This window comes from Trachemys scripta, chromosome 1, assembly GCF_013100865.1.
Source record: "Trachemys scripta elegans isolate TJP31775 chromosome 1, CAS_Tse_1.0, whole genome shotgun sequence".
In the NCBI taxonomy this organism is placed as follows: Eukaryota; Metazoa; Chordata; order Testudines; family Emydidae; genus Trachemys; species Trachemys scripta.
Window position 1 is genome coordinate 187971616 of NC_048298.1, and position 23055 is coordinate 187994670.

Consider the following 23055-nt stretch of genomic DNA (forward strand, 5'->3'; position numbering starts at 1 on the left):
AGAGGTGGAGTAATTGTCCAACAGGAGAGCGCTCTCCCATCAGCATGGCACATCGGCACCAGGTGCAGCTGTGCCAATGTAGCGCTCTCGTGTAGACTTGCCCTCAGCCTGAGTGCCTAAGTGACTTGAAAATGAGACCAAGGCATACTTAGATCTGATATTTGAACGTTTGATATTAAAGGTTAAATCCAAGATTTATATCTTGGCAATGAGCATAAAAAAATCCAGATGGTTACTAACCAGAAACTGCATTTTATATTCTGGCTGAATATTGCATAACTTTAGTCAGATCGGATAGGACTAAAACAGGTAGCTTCTTCTCCTGCCATTTGTAGGCAAAATGGTACGAAACAGAACGGCAGTGTGAGGCAAATAGAAAACAATGCAACCAACTCCGATTGGCTAATGAATCCTTAAACCATGGACAGAGTAGAGCTTATTGGGAAGAGATGCAGCAGACATTTTCGTATTTCAGAAAGATGGGGTGAAACCAAAACCCCACATTCAAATATCCTTGAAAACTGGGATACCTTGGATCCAGATCTGACCTTTGCATCTGAGGCTCATCCATGATTTAATATTCTGATCTTCAAACTCCCCAAGTTTTTGGACTGTTTTTGACATGTCAAAGTCTCTCTCAAAAGCATAAGTATAATATTACTGTAGTTAAGTGGCATTTCTACTGCTCTGCTACAGATACAGTATTTTTAATATCCAATGCTAGATTTCATTTCAAAGAAACAAATTAAACAATTTAAAAAGCCAGTATAACAGGACATAATTCTAGATCCATTTGTAAATGGCTCCTGTAAGAGTCCAAGTAATCTCCACCCCCTACACATTGGCAACAAGAATAAAGTCTTGTTTGACTCTGAATTTAATACATAATAAAAATGTAACATTTATTTTGGGAATCGATTTTGAAGCTTTTACAAAGAAGTTTCAAAAGTATAAACTTATATCCCTTTTCCAAATGTTTAAGTCCCTGTTAAATTTCCTGATTTAACCATTTCAAAGAGGAAACCAATTTACAGCCACACAGACAAACAATGAGAAGTTCATTTAATAATGCAATCAAAACATTTTCCTAGTTGAAAAGTTGCAATAGAGCAACTAAAGTGTCAATTGCCTTACACACTGACTAGCCTTCCAGATCGGTTTCTGGTTTTTCAGTACAGTCATAAAGGGTCTGATTCAAACCATTTGAAGTCAATGAGCTTTGGATTAGGCCCAAACTTAGCTGGTATTAATGTTAATGTCTCTAACACAACTCATAGTATATGAGTTCCAATCATCTGCAATTAATACTCTTTATTTTCCCTAAAAGTGCCCATACCAAACAGAAGATACAGCCAAGATGCTACATCTGACAGCTTTACAAGTTGTGCAACATCCATGCCAAACAGCAGATACAAAGAAGAGATTTACAACTCCAGCATCATGAAACCCAACAAAATGGAAAGCAGGATACATCCATCTCATCATCTCATTAAAGAAGAAAACAAGTTAGCTTTCAGCAGAGACCTACAAGAAAAAGTGTGTGTTAATGAAAAGTCTTTTTCAAACTCCATAGCTAATTCCTTGTTGCCAAAATCAGAATGTTTTCAGGCTAAAGCTATTGGACAATTAAGTCATCTCCTGCCAGTGCCAACAGTATATGAACAAACAAGGAGAATATGTATGAAAGAACCAAAATATGGGCATATTAGCCATCATGCTATGAACCTGGATGAACTAGACAACGATGACAGAATGACAGTAAAGCTTGACCATGACTCTGAAAATGAACACATGATGGATACAAGAACTACTGGACAAGTCCCATTTGTATTTCTGAACTATCACCATGTTTTAGCCAAACACGGTACATTTCAAACCTCATCATGTACAGCGACTGGACACGTAGCAGAAAATTATGGATACACTTCTGAAGAGGTAAATACATTTATTTATAAAAACCAAAGTCCATCATCAGCCTCTTCTCCAGAAACCCACAAGGAGACTGCACTACCCCATTATATTGGAACTTCTGTAATAATAGCCAATGGGAGGTGACGATAATAGAAATGTATTTCTTAATTAAAAACAAACCCAAACTATAATAATTTCTAAAAAGCATGAGAAAACATGGTTACATTTACTGAGCATAGCAGAAGGTCAGTGAGGGACAAACTTGTATATGTTCTTGGCAAGTAATGTGTAATAGTACCTTTAAGGTCAGAAAAATACACATGTAGCTTCAGTGCTTCATTGTTACAGATTAATCTCTGGTGTAGACTCTGCCAGTAAGAAGCCATATAAAGATCATATTTTTGTTATTTTACAGTGTGTAACAAAATTAAAGGGTAAGTGTTATATGCCTAGAATTATACAGAGGCAACTATTTTTTTTTCTTTTTTTAAAAACTAGGACTCCAAAATATATTCAAGATTTTTATCATTAATATGAACCATAAAATTTAGTTGAAATGTTATCTGACAAACACTGTGAAATACTAGAGCAATTTTCAATCCATGTTGTAAACAACCTGACAAATGAACTTTGTTTAAAAAATGGTAATGAATCTTAGGTATCCATGACATAATTGCATGAACTAACAACAATTCACATTGTCTTGGAATGCTTATTAATTATTTGAATGGTCTAAAACAAAGTTTGATGATTCTACCTTGATGATATATTTTAACACAGAGTCAGGAATTCATACCTTGTTGCTATCACAGTGTATTCCAGAGGGATGATAAAATGTCAAACTAGACGACACAGATACATATTAAAAAGTCTTGTCATAGCAAGATTGGCACAACATGAGATCACACTGCAAGGACTGAAAATTACTCCCAATAAAAAAATGCTAAATGATAAGAAATAACTTTTTGAAGTGTGTGCCACTGGATATACTGGGAGAAGATTGTGCACTTTTTCAAACAAACTATTCAAAAGACCGTCCTGATAGGAATTTCTTATTCTAGACAGCGTAGGAAATAGTGAAAAGAATTCAGTGAAACTTTACAAGCTTGGTTCAAAACGTGTCAGCAGTTTCTAAAGTTTTGAAAAAGTTCTGGTTTTAGCAAACTGGATTGTCTCAAGGTTGAATTCTCCTTGTCGACCCGAAGTCAAGATTCAGGTTTCACAGATTCTCTCTCACCACAAAAATACTTTGATGGACAGTTTGGACACAAGAAACCACTGCAAGTTACAAAAAGCAGCTTGAGTACATTTGTGTTAGAGCTGAACATTTCGCACAGCTCTCATGGTTAGGTACAGTAAACTGTATCCAGGAAAAAGCATTTCAGATTAGCAGAAAATCCCCATCTACTTAGTTTTGTTCAGTATTTCCAATAAAGTACCAATTAGTTATTTTCGCCTGTCCCTACAGTGTACAAATCAGGACATAAGGAGACATACGTGTTTACAATAGAACCTCACTGTTACAAACACAGGGAGTTACAAACTGACCAGTCAACCACCCCACCTCATTTGGAACTGGAAGTACACAATCAGTCAACTGTAGAGACCGTCCTCTCCAAAAAAGTAAATACAGTACTGTACTGTGTTGAACGTAAACTACAAAAAAAGTAAAGGGAAAGCAGCATTTTTCTTCCACATAGTAAAGTTGCAAAGCTGTATTCAGTCAATGTTCAGTTTTAAACTTTTGAAAGAACTGTAACTTTGTTCAGAGTTGCAAACATTTCAGTTATGAACAATCTCCATTCCCAAGGTGTTCGTAATTCTGAGGTTCTACTGTATGTATGTTCTATAGAGAGTAGACATGATCAGCATACAACACCTTCTCCATCACCTCCCTAAAAATTCTTTGTGCCCTTGATAAAATGACGAATGACTCCCTAAAATAATACATATAAACATTAACAAGTACAAATAATGGAGTCAGATGGTGTTTTATAGGAAGACTGCATTGTAGACTTGAGTCAGCAATATCTAGCTTCTTTTTTTAGTTCCATTCAAGGCTAGATTACATTATAAAAGCTTTTATCTGCCACAGCTAAATATAAATGTCTCATGCTCTGTAGGTATCTCTAAAGAAAGTACTCACATGGCTTGTGCAATATGGAAAAATACATGCTCATGGATTACACCTTATTAAAGACAAATATGTTAAAGGATGTAATAAAATGTATACATTTTTAATCAATAAAGCATTTTCTGTATTTCATACACAGCAACAAAATTCATTCATCTTCCTAGGTTTTTATGAATATTAATTGATATAACAAGTAAACAGAAATGCTTTAAAGACGTGTTTAAAAAACAGTTTTCAGTATTTGCTCTGCCTTCCTATTAAAAGGTTAATAGTATTAAGAAAGCCTTATTTTGCAATTCATCTGATATATTGCAAGTTCACAGTTAACTTAACTTTTAATTCGCTTACAGTGCTTTTTTCTCTGCCCCTGCATACTTTCACTATAATGCTCAACAAAAATATTTACTAGTAGCTACTAGAATTTTGATGCCTTTACAAAAATGTTCACTGTAAGTGCACTCTGTGCTTCTCTAAAGCTAGAAAGGAGTCAGGTCTAAAGGAATTTTACAAGTGAATCTATTACGATATTGATATGATTAGCTACAAATGCTTTGTTCTCATTGTTTAATTGACCTTCCAAACTAGTGTCACTAATGTATATATCCAACTTAATTCCTGGAAGACTACAATGATGCCAAGACTTAAGTGTGTTAATTTTTTAAAATTAAAAATGTCCTGCAATGAGAAAACTGACATTGTCGTCACTGTCAAGAAGAAACCCGATGCACAGCTCTCCCATAAACATTTTGCTATACATCACTAGTATGGTGTGCAGCATACAACGTCAGTCTAGTATATTTTTCTGTTCTCTTGAGTTGGTCTTCATTGTGAAAACATGATTTCAGAAGGTACAAGTTTGGCTTTAGTGTTTTTTTTTTTTTTTTTTTTTTTACAATACCACAAAGTATTTTCAAGCATCTACTTTCTTATTCACACTTTGCGGCTGTAGTCAAAGAATATGTGTTATGGAGGTGTTCCATCATTCTCCAGCAGATGTTTTACAGTACACGAGGTTCTGATACATAGAGGTTTATAGTTAGGAAATAGAGAATCAATTATTCATTCACATATGATAATGTGGATTAAGTTTCAGAACATATATTTGTGACTAAAAAAAACCAAATGTGTAACATTTCCCCGAGCCACCCCAAATAGAAACACTGATTGCGTATTCACATCTGGAACATGAATGAAGAATTCTATAAAGAAGTAGGAGTACAGATCTATACTTTGAGACAGTTAAACTACAGATGTTCACTGTGCATACTCAGCGCAGTATATGGTGCAAGAATTGACTTTTTTTTTTAATATTAGGAAAAATATTCCATATAATTGGAGTGTAAATCAGAATATATTAGGGAAAAACCATTTCATTTCCCTTCTCTCTACTACATTCATTTGAGCCAGAAATACTTTCATTGTGCAACTCCACAGATTTTTTCACTTCTTAGGGAGTTCCTGGAATGGCAAAGAAACTATGTAAAGAGAAATACAGAGTTTTAATGAAGAGTGAAATTGAAAACATTAATCACTTATTGGTGTCTCAAAATCTGTCTGCTATTAGCAGAGATATCACAACACTTGTAAGTGCAGTAACAAACTTTTCTATTGAATTCAGCCCTGAAGTTTCTAAAGAGTTACTCAGTAGATTTGCTCATTCTAAACACAGTGATATGCACAATATACAGGTTAGAAAATATAGCTCACACACAAAACAGATGCTGTTTTTATGAAAGAATGGGATAGCTGCTGGAATATTGGTACGTGTCTGAAATTCACAAAATGTGACAGTAAATGTATTTTTTCAATCCATCTCAGTTATTTCTCAGAACAAACGTGTCTGAGTCCACTTTTTTCATTTTTTTAAAAAATATGATGCAGAAATGAAGTATTTGGCAAATACTTGTGAAAAGTAAAGAAAAATACAAACACACTATTAATGCTTAGAATTATGTATGTACTCCCTAAAAATATAAAGCATATTTTGCTTATTTATTATATAAAACAAAACTGTTAAAATGTTAAATACTGTAGCCAAAGGAGTAATGGGTTTGATTTTTTTAAAATACAAGCATAAGGCATTAAGAATGACAGACACAGTGGAGATTTTTTTGAGCATTTAGAGTTTTTAATTGTAATCATAGCTTTGACAACATTAACTTAGATAATTCTTTCAAACTATAAAATGCAAAGATTTAATTTATTTTATTCCAACTATGCATAGCAGTTTTATAGAAATAGGGTTATTTTCAGTCCTTAAAGATAAGGCTATCTGCTGAATAAAGCCTACCAATGGAGTATTTTAAATACATCACAAATGTACAGCATTTGATTGCAACTCCTTTTCCTAAACTATTTGTGGGACTCTAATGTGTAAATTCTTCGGCTAAGACCGATCTGTTAATGGTGAGAAAGCAGCTTCATCACAGCTTAACACCATGGTACCGGTCCACTACAGTAGCATAAACACTGCTGAAAAATGCATGTGATATCCACAAATACAGCTCACCAGGAAATCAGCTAGTTTTAATAGGTTCTAATGATGGAATCTATCCCCACTAAAAGACATAAGCTGAACTGAAGAATGGGTTATGTACTACTCCTTTCCATGCCAAATATTTTAGCGCTGTATTTTTTGCATAACTATATGTTTCGTCATAGTTCCCCAACTAGTTTCAGAATTGTATTTTTTCAAATTACTACGGTCCTGTTGCTGAATCAAAAAGAGCAAAATATCTTTAACTGCCTCCCCCCGCCAAAAAACACCAAAACCAAAATATTTTCTTACCTGCAATACTTGAGCTACAGCATAAAGATTTAAACATTTTTCAATACAATTTCTAGATAACAGCCCTTGAGGTATATTAATCTTGCAGGATATATATTTGAAAATGCACCAAACGCTTATAAAACATCATAACAGGAGTGAGGTTTGCTCAGATCTTGAACTCTTAATTCTAAGTGCCTGATATAATTTTAAAAACACTGGAAATGGTATCAGTTCTGCCTGGCTACAAGTCCCTGTCTCACTCTTTCCAAAGAGAGAGACAGAGAGAAACACACCTCCTCCTCCCCCAGCCACACTTGCTCAGCAGAAGTTTTGCTATCAATATACAGTCTCTATAACTATTTTCACATCTAATGAGGAGTTTTATATCTGAGTCCAGGAGAAAATCTCAAATTGCAAGAAATACGGGTACCATAATGAAATACTTTTGACAGCACTTCATCAAGAAAATTGTTTGAGATGTGACATCAGCCTAAAAATGAAATAGATGTTTTACTAATCTGGATATTTTAACAGCAACACATTTTCAGTGTGATACTTCCAGATTTTTGGGATGGCTGACTTCCTACCTTTGCCCATACATATTTCTATGTTTTATCTAATTTGTATAGGGATTTTTTTTTTTAATAAAAAAAGTAGTAGTTATACAAAAACTCTGACTTTTTTTTTTTTTTAAACACAAGTTTGGCACAAAAACAATGAGATTACCGACTGTGTTCCCCATATACCTTAAGATGAGTGTAGAATAAAAAGGCTTTCTTGACAGTAACAGCTGCTGGTCAGAATGGCCTTACTCAGCTGTTCTGCATAAAACAGGAATTTGCTTTGTAAAATTCTGTGGTACATCTGAAGCAAAAGTCAGGTTTATGACAAATATTTCATCCTACTGAAGGCTGTTTTTCCCCTCTCAAGACAATAGGTAGTCTTGTACACACGAGAACAAGCCATTAAAAAGCGTAAAGGAAAAGTAGTATTCCCACATGATCTACTTGTGCTCTGACATGTCCACACTTCATTAGTTTTCATTTACAAAAAGGAAATTAAATAATTTTTCCAATGCAGACATGTCCAGAATAGCATTACAGCATAAAACATAAACAAAACATGGTTTTCATTAAGAACCCCCCACAGAAATCCAAAAAGCAATGACAGGAGCTATGAAAAACTGTTGGCATTTTATTATATAGTTAAGGATATATATCTGCCTGCTCTACAGGTCCTGTGGCATTTCAGCTAAGTGAAGTTTTATAGACACTCACCTCGGCCCACAGGAGGAGTACATTTTCCTCCTTAGTCTTTTTATTGGGATAATGTGCCTACTGCAACGTTCATGCAAGTGGGTCTTTGTCCAGCTAGCTGGAGGAAAAGGGGTGTTGCCCCTTTAACGGCTCCCTTTCAGCAGATAGGGAGAAAGGGGAAGTTTACAGGTACGGACAGGAATGGCAGAAAGCAGTTGGGGCCAAGTCAGTTGAGGGTTGCTGCATTATCCTCCTGCTGACCGAAAGAGTGTGTGTGGGGGGTGGGAGGTATTTATACCCATGCAGCCCTACCAAACCATGTGGGCAGGCCTATATTCCTATGCCGAGTCCCAAAGAAGTCAATGAGGATTTGTAAAGTGTTACATGGGCTTAAACTGCACATTTTGGACTTAGATGTTGATCCAAATGTTCCCAATGTTTTGGGGTGTTTGTATCCAGGGTTTTGGATCAGTCCATGACCGAGATCAGGGCACACCACAACATTCAAATCTGGATCAAAATTTCCTGAAGTTTGGGTGTATTTCAATCAGGGGACTGTGGTTCAGGACTGTGGGTGAGAGACAGCTCAGTGGTTTGAGCATTGGCCTGCTAAACCCAGGGTTGTGAGTTCAATCCTTGAAGGGGCAATTAGGGATCTAGGGCAAAATTAGTACTTGGTCCTGTTAGTGAATTTTTTTATTATTAAGGTTAATCTCTATTATAAAGTTTATGATTTCATATGGAATTTTTCAGAAGAACTACTGTTGCTATTGATCTCACTACAGAATAGGCCATATATTGTCACATTTCAAATGTAAGTCACATTCAGATCAACTCTGCTCAGACAAAAAAAAAAAAAAAAAAAAAAAATCAGTGGTATGATATGGCCCTAAGTGTGTTAATTCTGCTTTACAAAAAAGATGCCTGACTGTGCCATGATAGTGACAGTCAGGTTTTATATTAAGGACTGCAGCACAAACAGCAGTTTTCTAGATTAATTCAGCTATACAAGAGTCAGATTGGGAAAGTACTGCTCTGCATTAAGGGAAGGTTTTCATGATGAAATAAACCAGACCAAGAAGAACCAAGAGCATTGTTGAATTTTCTTTTCACTGTTTATAGCTGGGAATGGTGGCAAGGAGTAAAAAGCAATATCAAAATTCTGCAGTTGACAAGTAGCAACATACATCATTCATAAACCGTATAAAGAAAAGGTAGCGAAGAAGAGAAGAGTAGAGAACACTATATTGCAAGAGTTCCTCTCAGTATTTAAGATTAGTAGCTCAAACTTAAATATGAGTATTAAAAATAAATAATCATGTATATCTATAAGTCAGTAGTCAAAAGTTCCCAGCCCAAAGTAGTATTAAAATCTAACCAAGATCTTGTGAGAGGGAAGTTGGGCATTATTGTTTACACATAGTACATTAAATAAGAATTATTAAATAAGTCATTCAATATTTAGTGTTTACTGTGTTACTTCTATTATTTTTTTGGTGTGCAGTCCTGTCTGATGTAAGAAACTGACTGTTTTGTAAGTCAGAAAATGAAAGAAACTATGACATGGAGGGCAAAATCCTCACTTTAAATACACAGAAAACTTAATCACTAGCAATTTACCGACAAAGCATCCAAATCCCAGTAAGTCAGGATTACTCTAATCTACCATTACAGGCCAACTCTCCTTTACGATTTCTTGGATTTGTAATTGAGCTGATCTCCTTATATTGGTTATTTATGAAGTGAACTTTAACCCATAAATTCCATTTCTGGCTAGAAGACAGGAATGTATTTATGAGAACCCACTTGGTTAAGCCAAGCTTCCTCAGGGAAGGGTGTAGTAATAACCAATGGCAGTCCACATTAGGAGACATAGCTGGCTATTGGCCAGGTCACACCTGACATCTATTGATGTGTGGTGATTGGCTTGAGGTCCATTGCTCAGGTGACCAGGCTGTAAATGAAAATTGGACTGGTCCAGGAGAAGAACCTGAAAGCATATATGTGCAGTTGGGAGCTCAAGTTCAGCTTCTCACCTATGCCCTCCAGCCACATACTGTCTTATCTACTGTATCTGACCCAACCTCTACAGCAATTAGGTAAGTTTGGAGGCTGGACTGCAGGACACTTTCAAATAAACAATCCTTAAATCCCTTGGGTTCAATTATTAACACCACAATAGGAGGCTTGCTTTGGGAAATAGTATGAAAGTACAATAAAAGAGATTTTAGAGAGATGGTTGGAACAGAGGCCCCCTCATTGTGCTTTTCTCACTGGAATAGTTGCTAGCAAAGGAGACATTAAGAACAAGGTTCCTTCTCTTATTTCATCATTTGGATGGGGTTCACCTCTCAGGGATTGAGTGAAGTACAGTCAACACTGATATCAATTCTTGGACTGAGTATTTGATGGCCAATAGCATAGGGGATGACAACTAAGTGATTCACTAATTGCATATGTGGTGGGCAATTCTTGTGGAGGGTTAAGAGCTCTTGAAAGAAAGACCTATATACAAGGAAGCATGGAGTGGTTTACTAAGAATCAGAGCTAGTTAACAGGCTAAGAAAAGCAGAAAATATCTATATTTTGGGGGTTATAAATTAACCCAGTTCACAGGCACTGCTGGTGGGGATGTCCAAGCATAAGGCCGCCACAAGAGAGGTGCAAAGGGCCTACAGTCCAGAGATCCAGTTACAGAATGATGAAAGGATATAGAAGCCCACTGGGAGCCGAGCCAAATCAGCAAAGTTGCTCATTATTTCTAAAGGGTGGGAGGAACTATAAGTATACAGTGAGTATACAGTTAACTTAATAAACTTGCAGAATTCTTCCCACTTTCCCTTATGGGTGTGTGGTGAGTTCTTTCACATGTCCCCTCCACAGCTGACATAAGCAGAACTCATTTCTTTAAAATTTCATAGTAAGTAATTTAAACATTTTACTGCTTATACCCAAAGCAAAACCACAATAGATGCATTATTCAAACACATTTTTTTAAAAACAAATATATGCAGTCTTTTTAGTTTCTTAAATATATTGAATTAATGATGAGCTTAACATCTTCCTTTGCAAATACCTCCCTACTGTAAATGCTTATAACAAACAATACCATTAGTGAATTTTTTAGCAATTAGCAAAAGATTACGGGTCTCCAGTAATGGGATAACACTAACTTTTGTAGCAACTTTCAACTAAGCTATCCATGTTAAGAAAGAAGAAACTAAAGATTGGTAAAAAATTGATTTTTCCTAATCATAAGCTACCTCTCACCTCTATGCTTAAAAATATGCAACATGAAAAACGCATAGAAAATACTAATTGGTCCTTAGGGCCACTGGCTAGAAAACACAACAGAAATGAAACAATAATGTAAAATGTAATATGTAGCTTTTACACTTCACCTCCAAATCATTCCAGTTTGATATATTGTGTATAGCCAAGATCAGCTGCTAGGTGCTGAATACAGAACAATCTTCTTAGAGCAACTTTTTCAACAACTCTAAGGTCTACTGCTGCTTTGAGATAATAAGGTTTTTCAGCATGTCAAATGAGTTGCCATCTGGGTGCACAGACTCTACACCTTTGCCTTCCTCATGAACTTGAAGGAATCCACAATCATCTATTCCAACTATCCATGCTAATGGGCCCTCTTCACTCCAGAGACGGACCTGCCTACCACTATAAAAAGAAAAGAAAAGAAAAGAAAAGAAAAGAAAAGAAAAGAAAAGAAAAGAAAAGAAAAGGGAGCACCAGTTAATTATTTAAAAATAAACTTTGAACATGTCACAAAAATAACCCATTATATTATTACTTGTGAACTTTTCCCTCCTCTGAAACGAAATGAAAACAAAACAATGGTTGAAATTCACCAGAGCTGGTTGTGGATTTTATATCAGTTATAAAAAACAATTCAACAAGGATGACTAACAAACAGCAATCATGATAAATACTATAGGGAGAGCATTGAGTCTTCTATTAAAGACAGTGTTATTCCTCATTTCTCTGAATCTTTAGAGATAATAATGACCTTCATTAGAGCTCCTTTATTTTCTCCTTAGACCCCTTTTGCAGAACGCATGGTTAATTCACAACATAATTTTTGATAAATTAGTACAGCACAATTTTTAAGCAAAACAAATAGCTATAAAACCCTAAATATTCTCATTGTTTCATGAGATGGTACATGCAAGATCCCTAGCAAAGTTTTGTAATAAATGCCAATACATTAAAATTTTGATCTATGCTATTCTAACACCAATATAAATACTGAAAATATGCTCTTACGTAAAACCCAACTAAGTCACTACTGCTTGAAAAGGCAATCTAGTGGAACATTCACAGTGCAAGGCATGACATCTATGAGTTATTCCTAATTCTCTAAAGGGAAAGTTTAGGAAAAGTTGAATAGAAGAGACAGCTATACTTACGCATGTATCCAGTATTTATAATATAAGGGAAGAACTCCATCAGGTCCTTTTTCCTGAAATATGTCTATCAGTCTTTCCAGCACAGTTACACTCCTAGCAATCAGGTAGTCTACTGTTAAGGACCTTAGTTTTGTCATATTTTTCTTATTGTACTCCATGATGAGATCATTGATGCATATGGTGGGATTGCTATTATTCACATTAAATCCATAGCCTGAGGAAGAAAAATCAAGAGTGCACAGTAGGAAATGTTGACTATTTCTTATCATATAATAAATGCATTTGCACTTTCTTCAATCATTTGGTGCAAAGCTTTCTAAAGGTTTTCTTAAAGGATTTTCCCACCATTGTACCGTTTTTCATCAATCTTTTGCATTCCCAAATGCATGTATGCAGCTAATTACACTCAGAGCCTAGTTAACATTTATGTCCACATCCTCCTTTAAACTCCTTTCTGCCAATAAATGCCAGTTCAAATAGCCCCAATACAGTCCCATCAAGAAAATGCCATCCTACCAAACTCCTAACTTGTGACTAAAGTGAAGATTTAGGAATAAGGAAAGTGCTAGCTGTGCTGTCTAGATTGCCAATAAAAAACTGAAAATCCCTTAAATTGTGGTATTGACAGCCAGCTACCAAACTATCTGAAAGCAGACGATTAACCACACTATGAATCTAGCAGCCTAGAATGTGACTAAGAGTCTCTTCTATTTTCTACAGTTAACTGATTTCACATTCTGAAAAATAAGCCTTTTTTCCTCAGCTCATAAGTCAGCAATTGGCTTCCTGGGAAAAGCCCTGAAGAGTCATACTTTCAGGGTTAGACTCCAGATAGTTTAAGCTGTCTTGCCATAATATCCTTTTGAAGCCTCAAGTTTCTCACTGAGATCTCTCCAGCTAGGATAATGTTGGCAAAAAGCCATTGTTATTATATGGCTCTTGGGGACCTTTCTTGCAGCCTCCTCAAACAGGCTTTAAGAGATGTAAGAAAATCTTGTATTAACTATTTATTCCCTCCTTCCCCCCATATAATGTGGATTTTCCTTTCCCTGTGCAGTTAGGCCAGACTTGTCACTCAGGCTCAAGAGTAAACTGGCTTCTTCCGTAGGAAGCAGTAGGTTACATTATTTTATAAACTTGATGAGATCATGAAAACATGGAATTAATTCACTCAGAATTACCAGGAGAGAGAAGGTTCTCTTCAGGAACTAAATTACGTTTTTTCTTTTTTAAATAACTAGAATATGCACACAAAAGAAAGATTTATAGTAATATCCAGCAAAATATATCAATACCACTGGAAGTAGGGAGAAGTGGATTATCTAACAAGAAAATGAGAAAAATTAACACAATACACTAAGAAGTAAGCAACTGAAACACAGCTATTTGCACTCAAACATAGTACATATGAATACAGACCCTAGCTACTAATGTACTATCAGTTTCAAGACATCACCTATCTTGCAGAGCCTGACAAACGTGAGCAGAGGATCAGACTGAAGCCTTAGAAATCTAAATAAAATGAAATTAATGGAGATATCCCATCTCCTAGAACTGGAAGGGACCTTACAAGGTCATAGAGTCCAGCCCCCTGCTGCCTTCACTAGCAGGACCAAGGACTGATTTTGCCCCAGATCCCTACGTGGCCCCCTCAAGGATTGAACTCACAGCCCTGGGTTTAGAGGCCAATGCTCAAACCACTGAGCTATCCCTCCCCCCAATGTATGATATATGAAATGAGTGACCAGTCATGGTTAGAAAACCTGGTAATGCCAATTAGTTAAAGAGTTTGTCTTTGGCCTTTTATGCTTCTGAGACGGACACTTAAATTCAGCTGGCTATCCTGGCAGAGAGGATCTTTGTCCTGATACAAAAAACAACGAGGAGTCCAGTGGTACCTTAAAGGTTAACAGAGTTATTTGGGCATAAACTTTCGTGGGTAAAAAACCCACTTCTTCAGATGCACGGAGTGAAAATTACAGATACATGAAGAGAAGGGAGTGACCTTACAAAACACGGCTACCTCTCTTATAATCTCATCCTTCTAACCCTAGTATCAAAGTATCAGTTGTTTTATTAGCTGAAAAATGCAGTTTTAGTGGTTCCAAGGCTGCCTGTGAATTTGATACGAATTTGTGGAATAGTTTCAACCAAAAGGTTTTTGGGCTAGATTCTCAATGGGACTTTCAGAAAACAGGAGAACAGGAGAAAGAGCCCTCCCTCCCTCTCCACCCATAACTAGGGTTAGAAGGTTTAGATTATTAGAGGGGTAACCATGTTTCGTAAGGTAACTCCCTTCTCTTCATGTGCCAATATATATTTATGACTGTATCTGTAATTTTCACTCCATGCATCTGAAGAATTGGGTTTTTTTTAACCCACAAAAGCTTATGCCCAAATAAATGTTAGTCTTTAAGGTGCCACCAGACTCCTCATTGTTTTTTTGGATACAGACTAACACGCCTACCACTCTGATACTTTGTCCTGATATACAGACTTTGTTGGCTCTTGGTATTTATTACCACCCCACACATATTGAATAAGTTTAATTTGATTAGATCATTCAACTTGGCTTACAATGAAGCCATGTGTCTGTAGAAAACGGATGGCACATTTTGCACATTGAGTTGTAGGAATTTCACCATGCTACTAATGCAAGAATGGGTAGATTACTCTGTACTCTAAATGCTGTCACCAATACACTCAACACTGTTACTAGATCACATATTCCTTGGAGGAAAGGAGGGAGAGGGGTAGTCAGACAGAAAAGAATCTTCTGTTGGTAGTGAAGACAACTGGTACAGAAATCTCAGGAACTTCCAATTTAGAGGGTCTGATTAGTAAATGAAAATACAACAGAACTCTGATTTTATGAACACTGACCTTATGAACAACTGGTTATATTAACAATTTTTTTGCCATTGAACATGCCTTCAGCCAACATTCAAGTGGCTGTATAGATCTGAAAAAAATGAGAGATTCTGTGGCAAGGAAGAGAAGCAGTTCTCTCCAAGACAAATCGGGCACATTACAGTCATTTGCCACCATTCGTTACGTACACTATCACTGACAACTGATAAATTAACTTATGAACAGAATTTACTGTCATTTTCAGATTTCCAATTTTATGAATTTTTGGATTTGTTGAACTCCTTAATCACCAATTAGTTCATAAAACTGAGGTTCTAATGTGTACCCTTTTTCCAGACCTACTTTTGTCATGAAGTCTGCACTGGAGATGACTGAGAGGATAGAATGAATAAGTTCCAATTTGAATCTGAATTTTTTGGTGCATTTATTTAGCAGCTCCATGTCTAACGCTGAAATGTAATGAGTCAAGAGAAGTAATTGCTACAAAAAAGGTGATTTTTGTTTATTTTTAAGATGTGTTTTACCTTCTTGTCTTTAGACGATAAATTCTTTTGTAGGTATTACCCTTGGGGTAGAATGGCTCAGGAAAAAACATATGGAAGGACCAAATGCTCTAAAAGACAGAAGGCTTCAAAACTGTCTCATAGCACCTTCCATTCTCTTAAGTTCATTAAAAAAGAAAATTGCCTTTCAAAGGTATGAGTTCAACAGAAGATTCAATGGCTGCAACTAAGTTGAAGAGAAAAGGAATGACTGACTTAAACTGTTTCAGAGGGGTAGCCATGTTAGTCTGTATCAGCAAAAACAGTGAGGAGTCCTTGTGGCACCTTACAGACTAACGCATTTATTTGGGCATAAGCTTTCGTGGGCTATAACCTATTTCATCAGATGCATGAAGTGGGTTATAGCCCACGAAAGCTTATGCCCAAATAAATTATGCCACAAGGACTCCTCGTTGTTTTTGACTTAAACTGTGTAACTTGTTTAGATCTTTAAGCCATCTGGGTAGGAACCATGTCTTCATTTGCTCTGTAAAATACTGTGCACATATGTTGTGCTATGTACCAATACTAAACAATAATAATCATCTCCTTGTCTTAACCTTCTACATAGAAGTTCCTTGACAAATCCAGTTTTTAGACTTATCAAAAGATAAAGAATTGCTTTGAGGAGGCAGGACATTCTGGAACTCCCTACAGAGCACAGAGTTTGCTCCTGAGCACATGACAGATCTATTCTATTCCTCACTTCATGGAGAAGGGAAAAGACAAAGCGTGCTTATTAGATAGGAAAAAACATTAAAAATATAGTAAACTTTTCTCCATGGTACCCTACCTTTGTGAGTCAATGTGAAAGAAAACTTTCATCCTGTTATTTTTAATTCTTCAAAATCTACTATATCAGTCCTGATGCTTGTGTTTAGCTTCTCCCGGCCAGCCATATGGAATGTTATAGATCACAGAAGACATCTATTTTTTGTGTTTTGTGAATATCATGGTTTGCATACTAGCATACCCACTTCTCATTTGCTCTTGTTCTCGTAGTTTGAACTCGTATAGGACATTAAGAATAATTAAATAGCTTTAGAAAAAATGGCCTGACAAGCCTGAAAATAATTTAGACACTTACCAATAAGTATGTGAAATGTGTCTCCCATAAGTGTAGAATTTACCAGAACCCCACCAAGCTTCATGAGGTCACTGTAGTAAATATCATTTGGCCACTTCACTCGCAGGTCAATATCCTAAAGAAATAAATGTATATGTATATAACCATATAATGCTGTTCTTTTATAAAGACTCTGCCATCACTCAGTAGTTCTGCAAATGCCATCCCTCTCTGCTACCTTGGAACATGATAATTTAGTTCTTTCTTAATTAAAGTAGATCAAAATCATTTACAGAACAATGAGTCAGACACAGAACTATATTTTGAATTTGAGTTTTTATAACTAAGCACACATTTGAGGAACTCTAGTAAGTATAACAACATTAAGATGGAAACTCATGACTGCCAAAAATCCAAATATCAATGAGAAAGTTGGTATTTTCACCTTGAAAAACTCTTTCCCATTCTTGAGGCTTACTCCTCAACCCCAAAGAAAGTAAATATCTGTAGGGGAATCTGCAAGTTTCATGGTGGTTTATTATGAAGGTTGGCAGCAATCACAGACAATTGAGAGTAGTTATTTAGTAATAAGCTATACAGTAGATACTAATGGCTTACAGGAACTATACATAATCAAAAATAGGGACTTCAAAGTGACTTGGCAGAGGTCTTCCCTAAAAATCTCAAAATCACAGACAATAGGTAATTAACAATTGGAACAATTTACCAAGAGTTACAGGGATTGTCTATAACTGGCAATTTTGAAATCTAGATTGGATTTTTTAAGCAAAGAAACTAAAGTTCAAAAGGAATTATTCTGGAGAAATTCCTTGGCTTGTGTTATATAGGTCAGACTACATGATCACAATAGTCCTTTCTAGCCCTTCGATCTATTAGTCTACGAATAACTTGGTTGAATTTCTTTATTCGCCATAAAAATCTGTTTCAGGATAGAAATGATCTATTAAAGAAAGACAATCAACTTTGCTAAACACGCCTAGAACTGCCCACAATGAACAGAACAAATATATCCCAAGGTTCTTGCAGAAGTCAGACAGGGAGGCAATGACATCTTGAAGATCAGGAATGAAATTTAGCAGTCAGGAGAAAATTCCAATTCACAATTAACTATGTAAATAGTCCTAAAAATATTCACATTTTATGCAGCTATGTTCAATCTATACCATGGTATTGGAAACACAAACTGCATCATATGACACCATTCCATTGCAATAAAGAAGTTTTTGTTAAAGCCCCAGAACTGAATTAAACTTTGCACCAGCTACTTAAATGTAAAAAGAAAGCAAATGTGCTTCCTGGAGCTTAAAAAACTGCATATGACTGGATCCCAAGAGGCAAATCATGGGAGGTGCTCCATGACTACAAGAATCTGGTTACACCCTCTCCTTTTGTAGATTATGAAATCCTTTTACAGGATGTGTGAAAACTGCACCTGGGTCTATGTCTACTTTCCTGACAGATTTAAAGGCCAGTGAGGATTCCATTACACAGATGTCTCTGCATATCTGTACAGGAAATGCTAACTTATTCTGGTATCATAAGGAATTGTAAGAAAACATAGTTCATATTCATTACCACAAGCACTTGACTATTCACATTTCAGTGCAGATTTACAGAAGATTCTTGGGACATACAGTTTTCAAAGCATGCCACAGCTAAGCCATTCAGTATGTCAGGATTAACAGATCTTCTCAAGGCATCCTGTGCAGGTCATTACTCTCTGAACTGTAACAGACTCAGGAGTTCGAAAAATACACATCGCTAGCTTTTCTACATGGGGAAGTTAGTGTGGAATAAGTTAGGGTGTGAATTTAAAGCGCAATAGCTATTTCACACTAACTCCACTTTAAAGTACATTAAATTTAACCACACAAAGGCACTCTTAGTCCAGAATAAGAGTGCCATGTGGTGAGCTAGGGCAACATAGCAATTGTGCTTTAAATTCACACCCCAGCCTGTTCTGCACTAACTTCCCATGTAGACAAGCCAATAGACCACAGACATTTGTACTGCTAAGGAACTAACTGCTGGATATGGAGAACAGCAGATATTTCTACAATAGTACTAGTTTTCAAGATGAACTATAGTGGTGACATGAGTTTTTTGTTGTAATATAATGAGGCAAGATGAGCTGCTGCATAACTACCATTGTTTCCAAAGGATTTACTGTCAAAATATAAAATACAATGCATTATTTTGCACTGATTTAGCAGGTTACATGTAGTGGTGACACATGTTATTTTTATTTGAAAGTTATGTACTGGCTCCTAAATACTGTTCTGAGTCAGGGACAGTAGAAAATATCTAGTACATAAGGTTTGTTTGTATTCAGAGCACTGTCATCTGCAAATGAAACTGAATTGAATTGTCAGATTTTCCCACTGAGAATCCAGAACTGTGGAGAGTAGCTTGAACTGCTGGCCATTTAGACCTGTGAACACTAAAGACACAGCCCTAAAAATGACTGACTGATCAACTGAGACACGTACATTTGATACTTTTGTACAAAAATTCTGGAATGGAATTTGAGCATAATAAAACAATATAAAAAGTATGTTAAAGTAATAATAAAGGTCTGACTTATGCAAAAAGGTATGGAAATGTAGAACTAAGATTGAAACCTCATCCATAACTTAACCCATTGTTCCTAGCTACTGAAGCTTATATGGCATATATGTTCATCCACCATGTGGAGAGCCTTGCATTACCCTACGTCCAATGGGGCAATTTAAGAATAGAGTTTCAGATTTAACTTTGAATTTCCTTGCTTTCATGGATTTGAGTCAGACTCTTAACATTGTTTTAATCTCTTGTCTGTGTTTAATTTCCTTTCTTTAAAAAAATCTCAAACGGAGTACAGAAATCCTTTCTTCCACTGAGTTCAGGATGATGACGAACTGTCAAAGTATATTTAGTGATTCCTCTTAATTTAGTGATCACTGACATGATGGAATTTAATAGCTCCAATTATGTAGTTAATTCATTCTTAGGGGGTGGAGTGTATTTCTTTCAAGATAAACTCAACTTCTTTATGGTCAGAACAAGCTATTCTAAAAATATAAATGTATAACCGGTAGACTCAACTGTGTGTGTTATTGACACAATTATTCCTTCTGTGTTAATATCATCATCTATTATGTCAATCAAGTTGCTACTCCTGAATGGACTAATTTTTAAAAAAAAATAATTCATTGAAAAGTAGCCGCTATATATGCCACAGTATGAAGAGAGGTGCAGAAGTAAGAAGATTCTTAAACTATGTCTATTTTTGCTTTTCGACTCACACTTTAAAAAAGTAACCCTTCTCCCCCTTTTATTTTCAATAGTTAAAAATATTGACCTCCTCAGCCAAAGGTTTTGTATTGTAAATTTCAGTCTGGAGCAATTTTTACAGTCAAGTTATGAAGTGCTGAAGTTAGGAGGTTTTAATAGAAGGGCTGACAGACCCTAAACTACAGCAAAGCTACTGGGTGCCACTATAATAAAGTTCATGTGTAAATGTGTATAAGACATTCATTTTGAGTAATATAGGAAACATGTGCTTCAGTTAACTACTTCTGTAAAATACCAAAGTTTTATAGTTAGCAAATATTAGAATATGGTAACATTAAAAAAAGAGATATATGAGGTGATGAAGAAGATTGGTTCTTCATTTGAACACTGATGACAGGACATTTGATTCCCTCCTGAGAGCAATACTCTTAACTTTTTCTTTAAAAATCAGTTTTCAACCTTCAAAAAGAGTTGGAAAAAATCCTTTAAAAGGGGACAAGTTGCCTCTGAAATGCACCAACAAAAAAAAGCATTTATCAGTTTTATTCTGTTTTTCTTCTCACTTTTCCTCAACACTTTCATAACCAAAACAAATGAATCCAACATTTAGACAAAGTAAAGGGTAAATCCATCTTCACTGTTGGAATCTGAAGCTCAAATGCTCATTAGATTATAAGTGAAATGAGTTTGCTAGACTCAATCTAATCAATAGCAGGCAGGGCCGGCTCCAGGCACCAGACTTCCAAGCAGGTGCTTGGGGCGGCAATCTGCAAGGGGCGGCAGTCCATGTGTTTTTGCTCCCAAGCAACACGCCAAATTGCCGTCCGAGAAGCTGCCGCCAAATTGCTGCCGCTGCGGAAATGCGCATGCCGCCCTAACGACGCACGGACTGCCCCCGCCGTCCGCGACGGCAATTCAGCGCACTGCTTGGGGAGGCAAGAACAGTAGAGCCGGCCCTAATAGCAGGCACTCACTTTGCAAGCACCACATCTATTAAAAACATATACAAATAAATCGGAAGGCTAAATCCATCCATTCTTTTAATCACACAGCAATTATACAATCCAGTATTACTGAAGAGCTAAACTCATTGGCAGTGATACTCAGACCGCAGCAGTTCAGGAGACAACTTAGGGATCAACATTACCCAAAAGAGGCACAGTAGTGCAAACTTATTGTTTCATTTACTATGGTACTATGTATTCATATTTAAATGGTATGACAGGAAATATTTAGTTTTTAACATTTTTATATATATATATATATATATATATTCTCACAGAAAAAGGACTGACCAAGTATTATTTTTGGTTAATAACATAGCAAAAACATCCCGATTGGTTAATAATTAAATCACGCAGTGTTTTAATATAATGTGCTGCAAAGAGCCATAGTAGACACATTAAAGAATCACTTGCAGCTTGTGAGCCTCAGTCCGAGTATCACTGATCTATGGCTTCAATGACACAACCTAGTTATGAAGGTCAGGTTAAAGACTGAACTCAATGAAATGTGAAAATAATAGGAATATTAACATGAATTAAAATTAGATACCTGATATCCAGGTACTGATCTCACGGACTCCACCACAGCCAGAGACACCAGGTGCTGAATAAAAGGAATTCTCTGTCCCAGCTGGGAACACAAAGGAATGGAAACATGTAATGTTGATAGAGCACATCCCACAGGACTGAGCCAGACATTTCCACCACGACCTGAAAAAAATCCACAACACTGAATAAACAAACATGTAAGACAGAGAAATTGTGAGGGTTATTTGTTTTGTTTTTACAAAGTTCATACTAGTTAATGTAGAAAGCAGCAGCATAAGAATTAGTTTATTCAAAAATAGCATTCTCTTGAAAAAAAAATCTACAAGGAGGGCTCTAAAACTGTTCCAGCTTATTTCAAAGAAAAACTACATTCAATTTTATAGCTATTTTTAAAGTATTGGTTTTGTGAATGTGTGTTCAGGTAATCATGTTTATAGAAACTTCATAGAGAAATCAAAAGCGTTGCACACAATATGTTGCCCACAATTCCTTGGTATCTTGTAGATCATATGTTTTTATGAACTACTTATGTTTGTTTTTAAATAAAAAAGTACTTGTGAAACGTTCCTGGAGATTGAAGCCTTCTATCTATCCACAGAACAGACTCCATGCTCGTAGTTCTCAAACTATTTACCATTGAGGGCCGCATTTGTAGCATTCTGTGTGTTATATGGGTCGCACGCACACAATATACATGCTCCCTGTATGACCCTGAGGATGTCACATGAGCCACAGCTGTGTGCTGATTGGTCTGCAAGTGACCTGTGGGCTGCAGGTTGAGAACCACTGCTCCATGCCAATTCAAGGCCCAGTCCTGCTGCAATGAAGTCAATGGGAGTTTTGGTTCTGGTTTGGTTCAGTGCCAACTGTGGTGATGGCAGTTTGTGTGATATAGAAGACTTTTCAGTAGGAATTAAAACAATGACACCAATTCATTCTATGTAAGCCACTAAACATCCATGAGATAACTACTTTTGGTCATTTCTAAGTTGGGTTGGATTCAGATTAATAAGAGTAAAAGGGGAAAAAATAGGGTTACCATACGTCCGGATTTCCCCGGACATGTCCGGCTTTTTGGGACTCAAATCCCCGTCCGGGGGGAAATGCCAAAAGCTGAACATGTCCGGGAAAATCCGGCGCTGCTGGGCTGGGGGCTGGCCTGGGGCTGGCGGTGCTGGGCAGCCAGGGGGTGCGCCGGGCCGCCGGGGACCGGCAATGCCGGGCGGCTGGG

The 23055-nt window shown here is 36.5% G+C and overlaps 2 protein-coding genes across 2 annotated transcripts in view; one reads left to right on the top strand and one right to left on the bottom strand.

Moving 5' to 3' along the window:
* The window catches only part of SIM2 (SIM bHLH transcription factor 2), a 69858-nt gene extending 66271 nt beyond the window's left edge, over window positions 1–3587 (top strand). Inside the window, exon 11 of the mRNA XM_034752676.1 lies at window positions 1328–3587. Coding sequence (XP_034608567.1) covers window positions 1328–2055 — 728 coding nt within the window. The 3' untranslated portion in view covers window positions 2056–3587. The remainder of the gene's footprint in view (window positions 1–1327) is intronic.
* Window positions 3588–6164: 2577 nt separating this feature from the next.
* The window catches only part of HLCS (holocarboxylase synthetase), a 28170-nt gene continuing 11279 nt past the window's right edge, over window positions 6165–23055 (bottom strand). The window contains exons 4-7 of the mRNA XM_034770296.1: window positions 21826–21986; window positions 16999–17113; window positions 12499–12712; window positions 6165–11749 (exon numbers count right to left, since the gene is read on the bottom strand). Of these exons, the coding sequence (XP_034626187.1) occupies window positions 11578–11749; window positions 12499–12712; window positions 16999–17113; window positions 21826–21986 (662 nt within the window). The 3' untranslated portion in view covers window positions 6165–11577. The remainder of the gene's footprint in view (window positions 11750–12498; window positions 12713–16998; window positions 17114–21825; window positions 21987–23055) is intronic.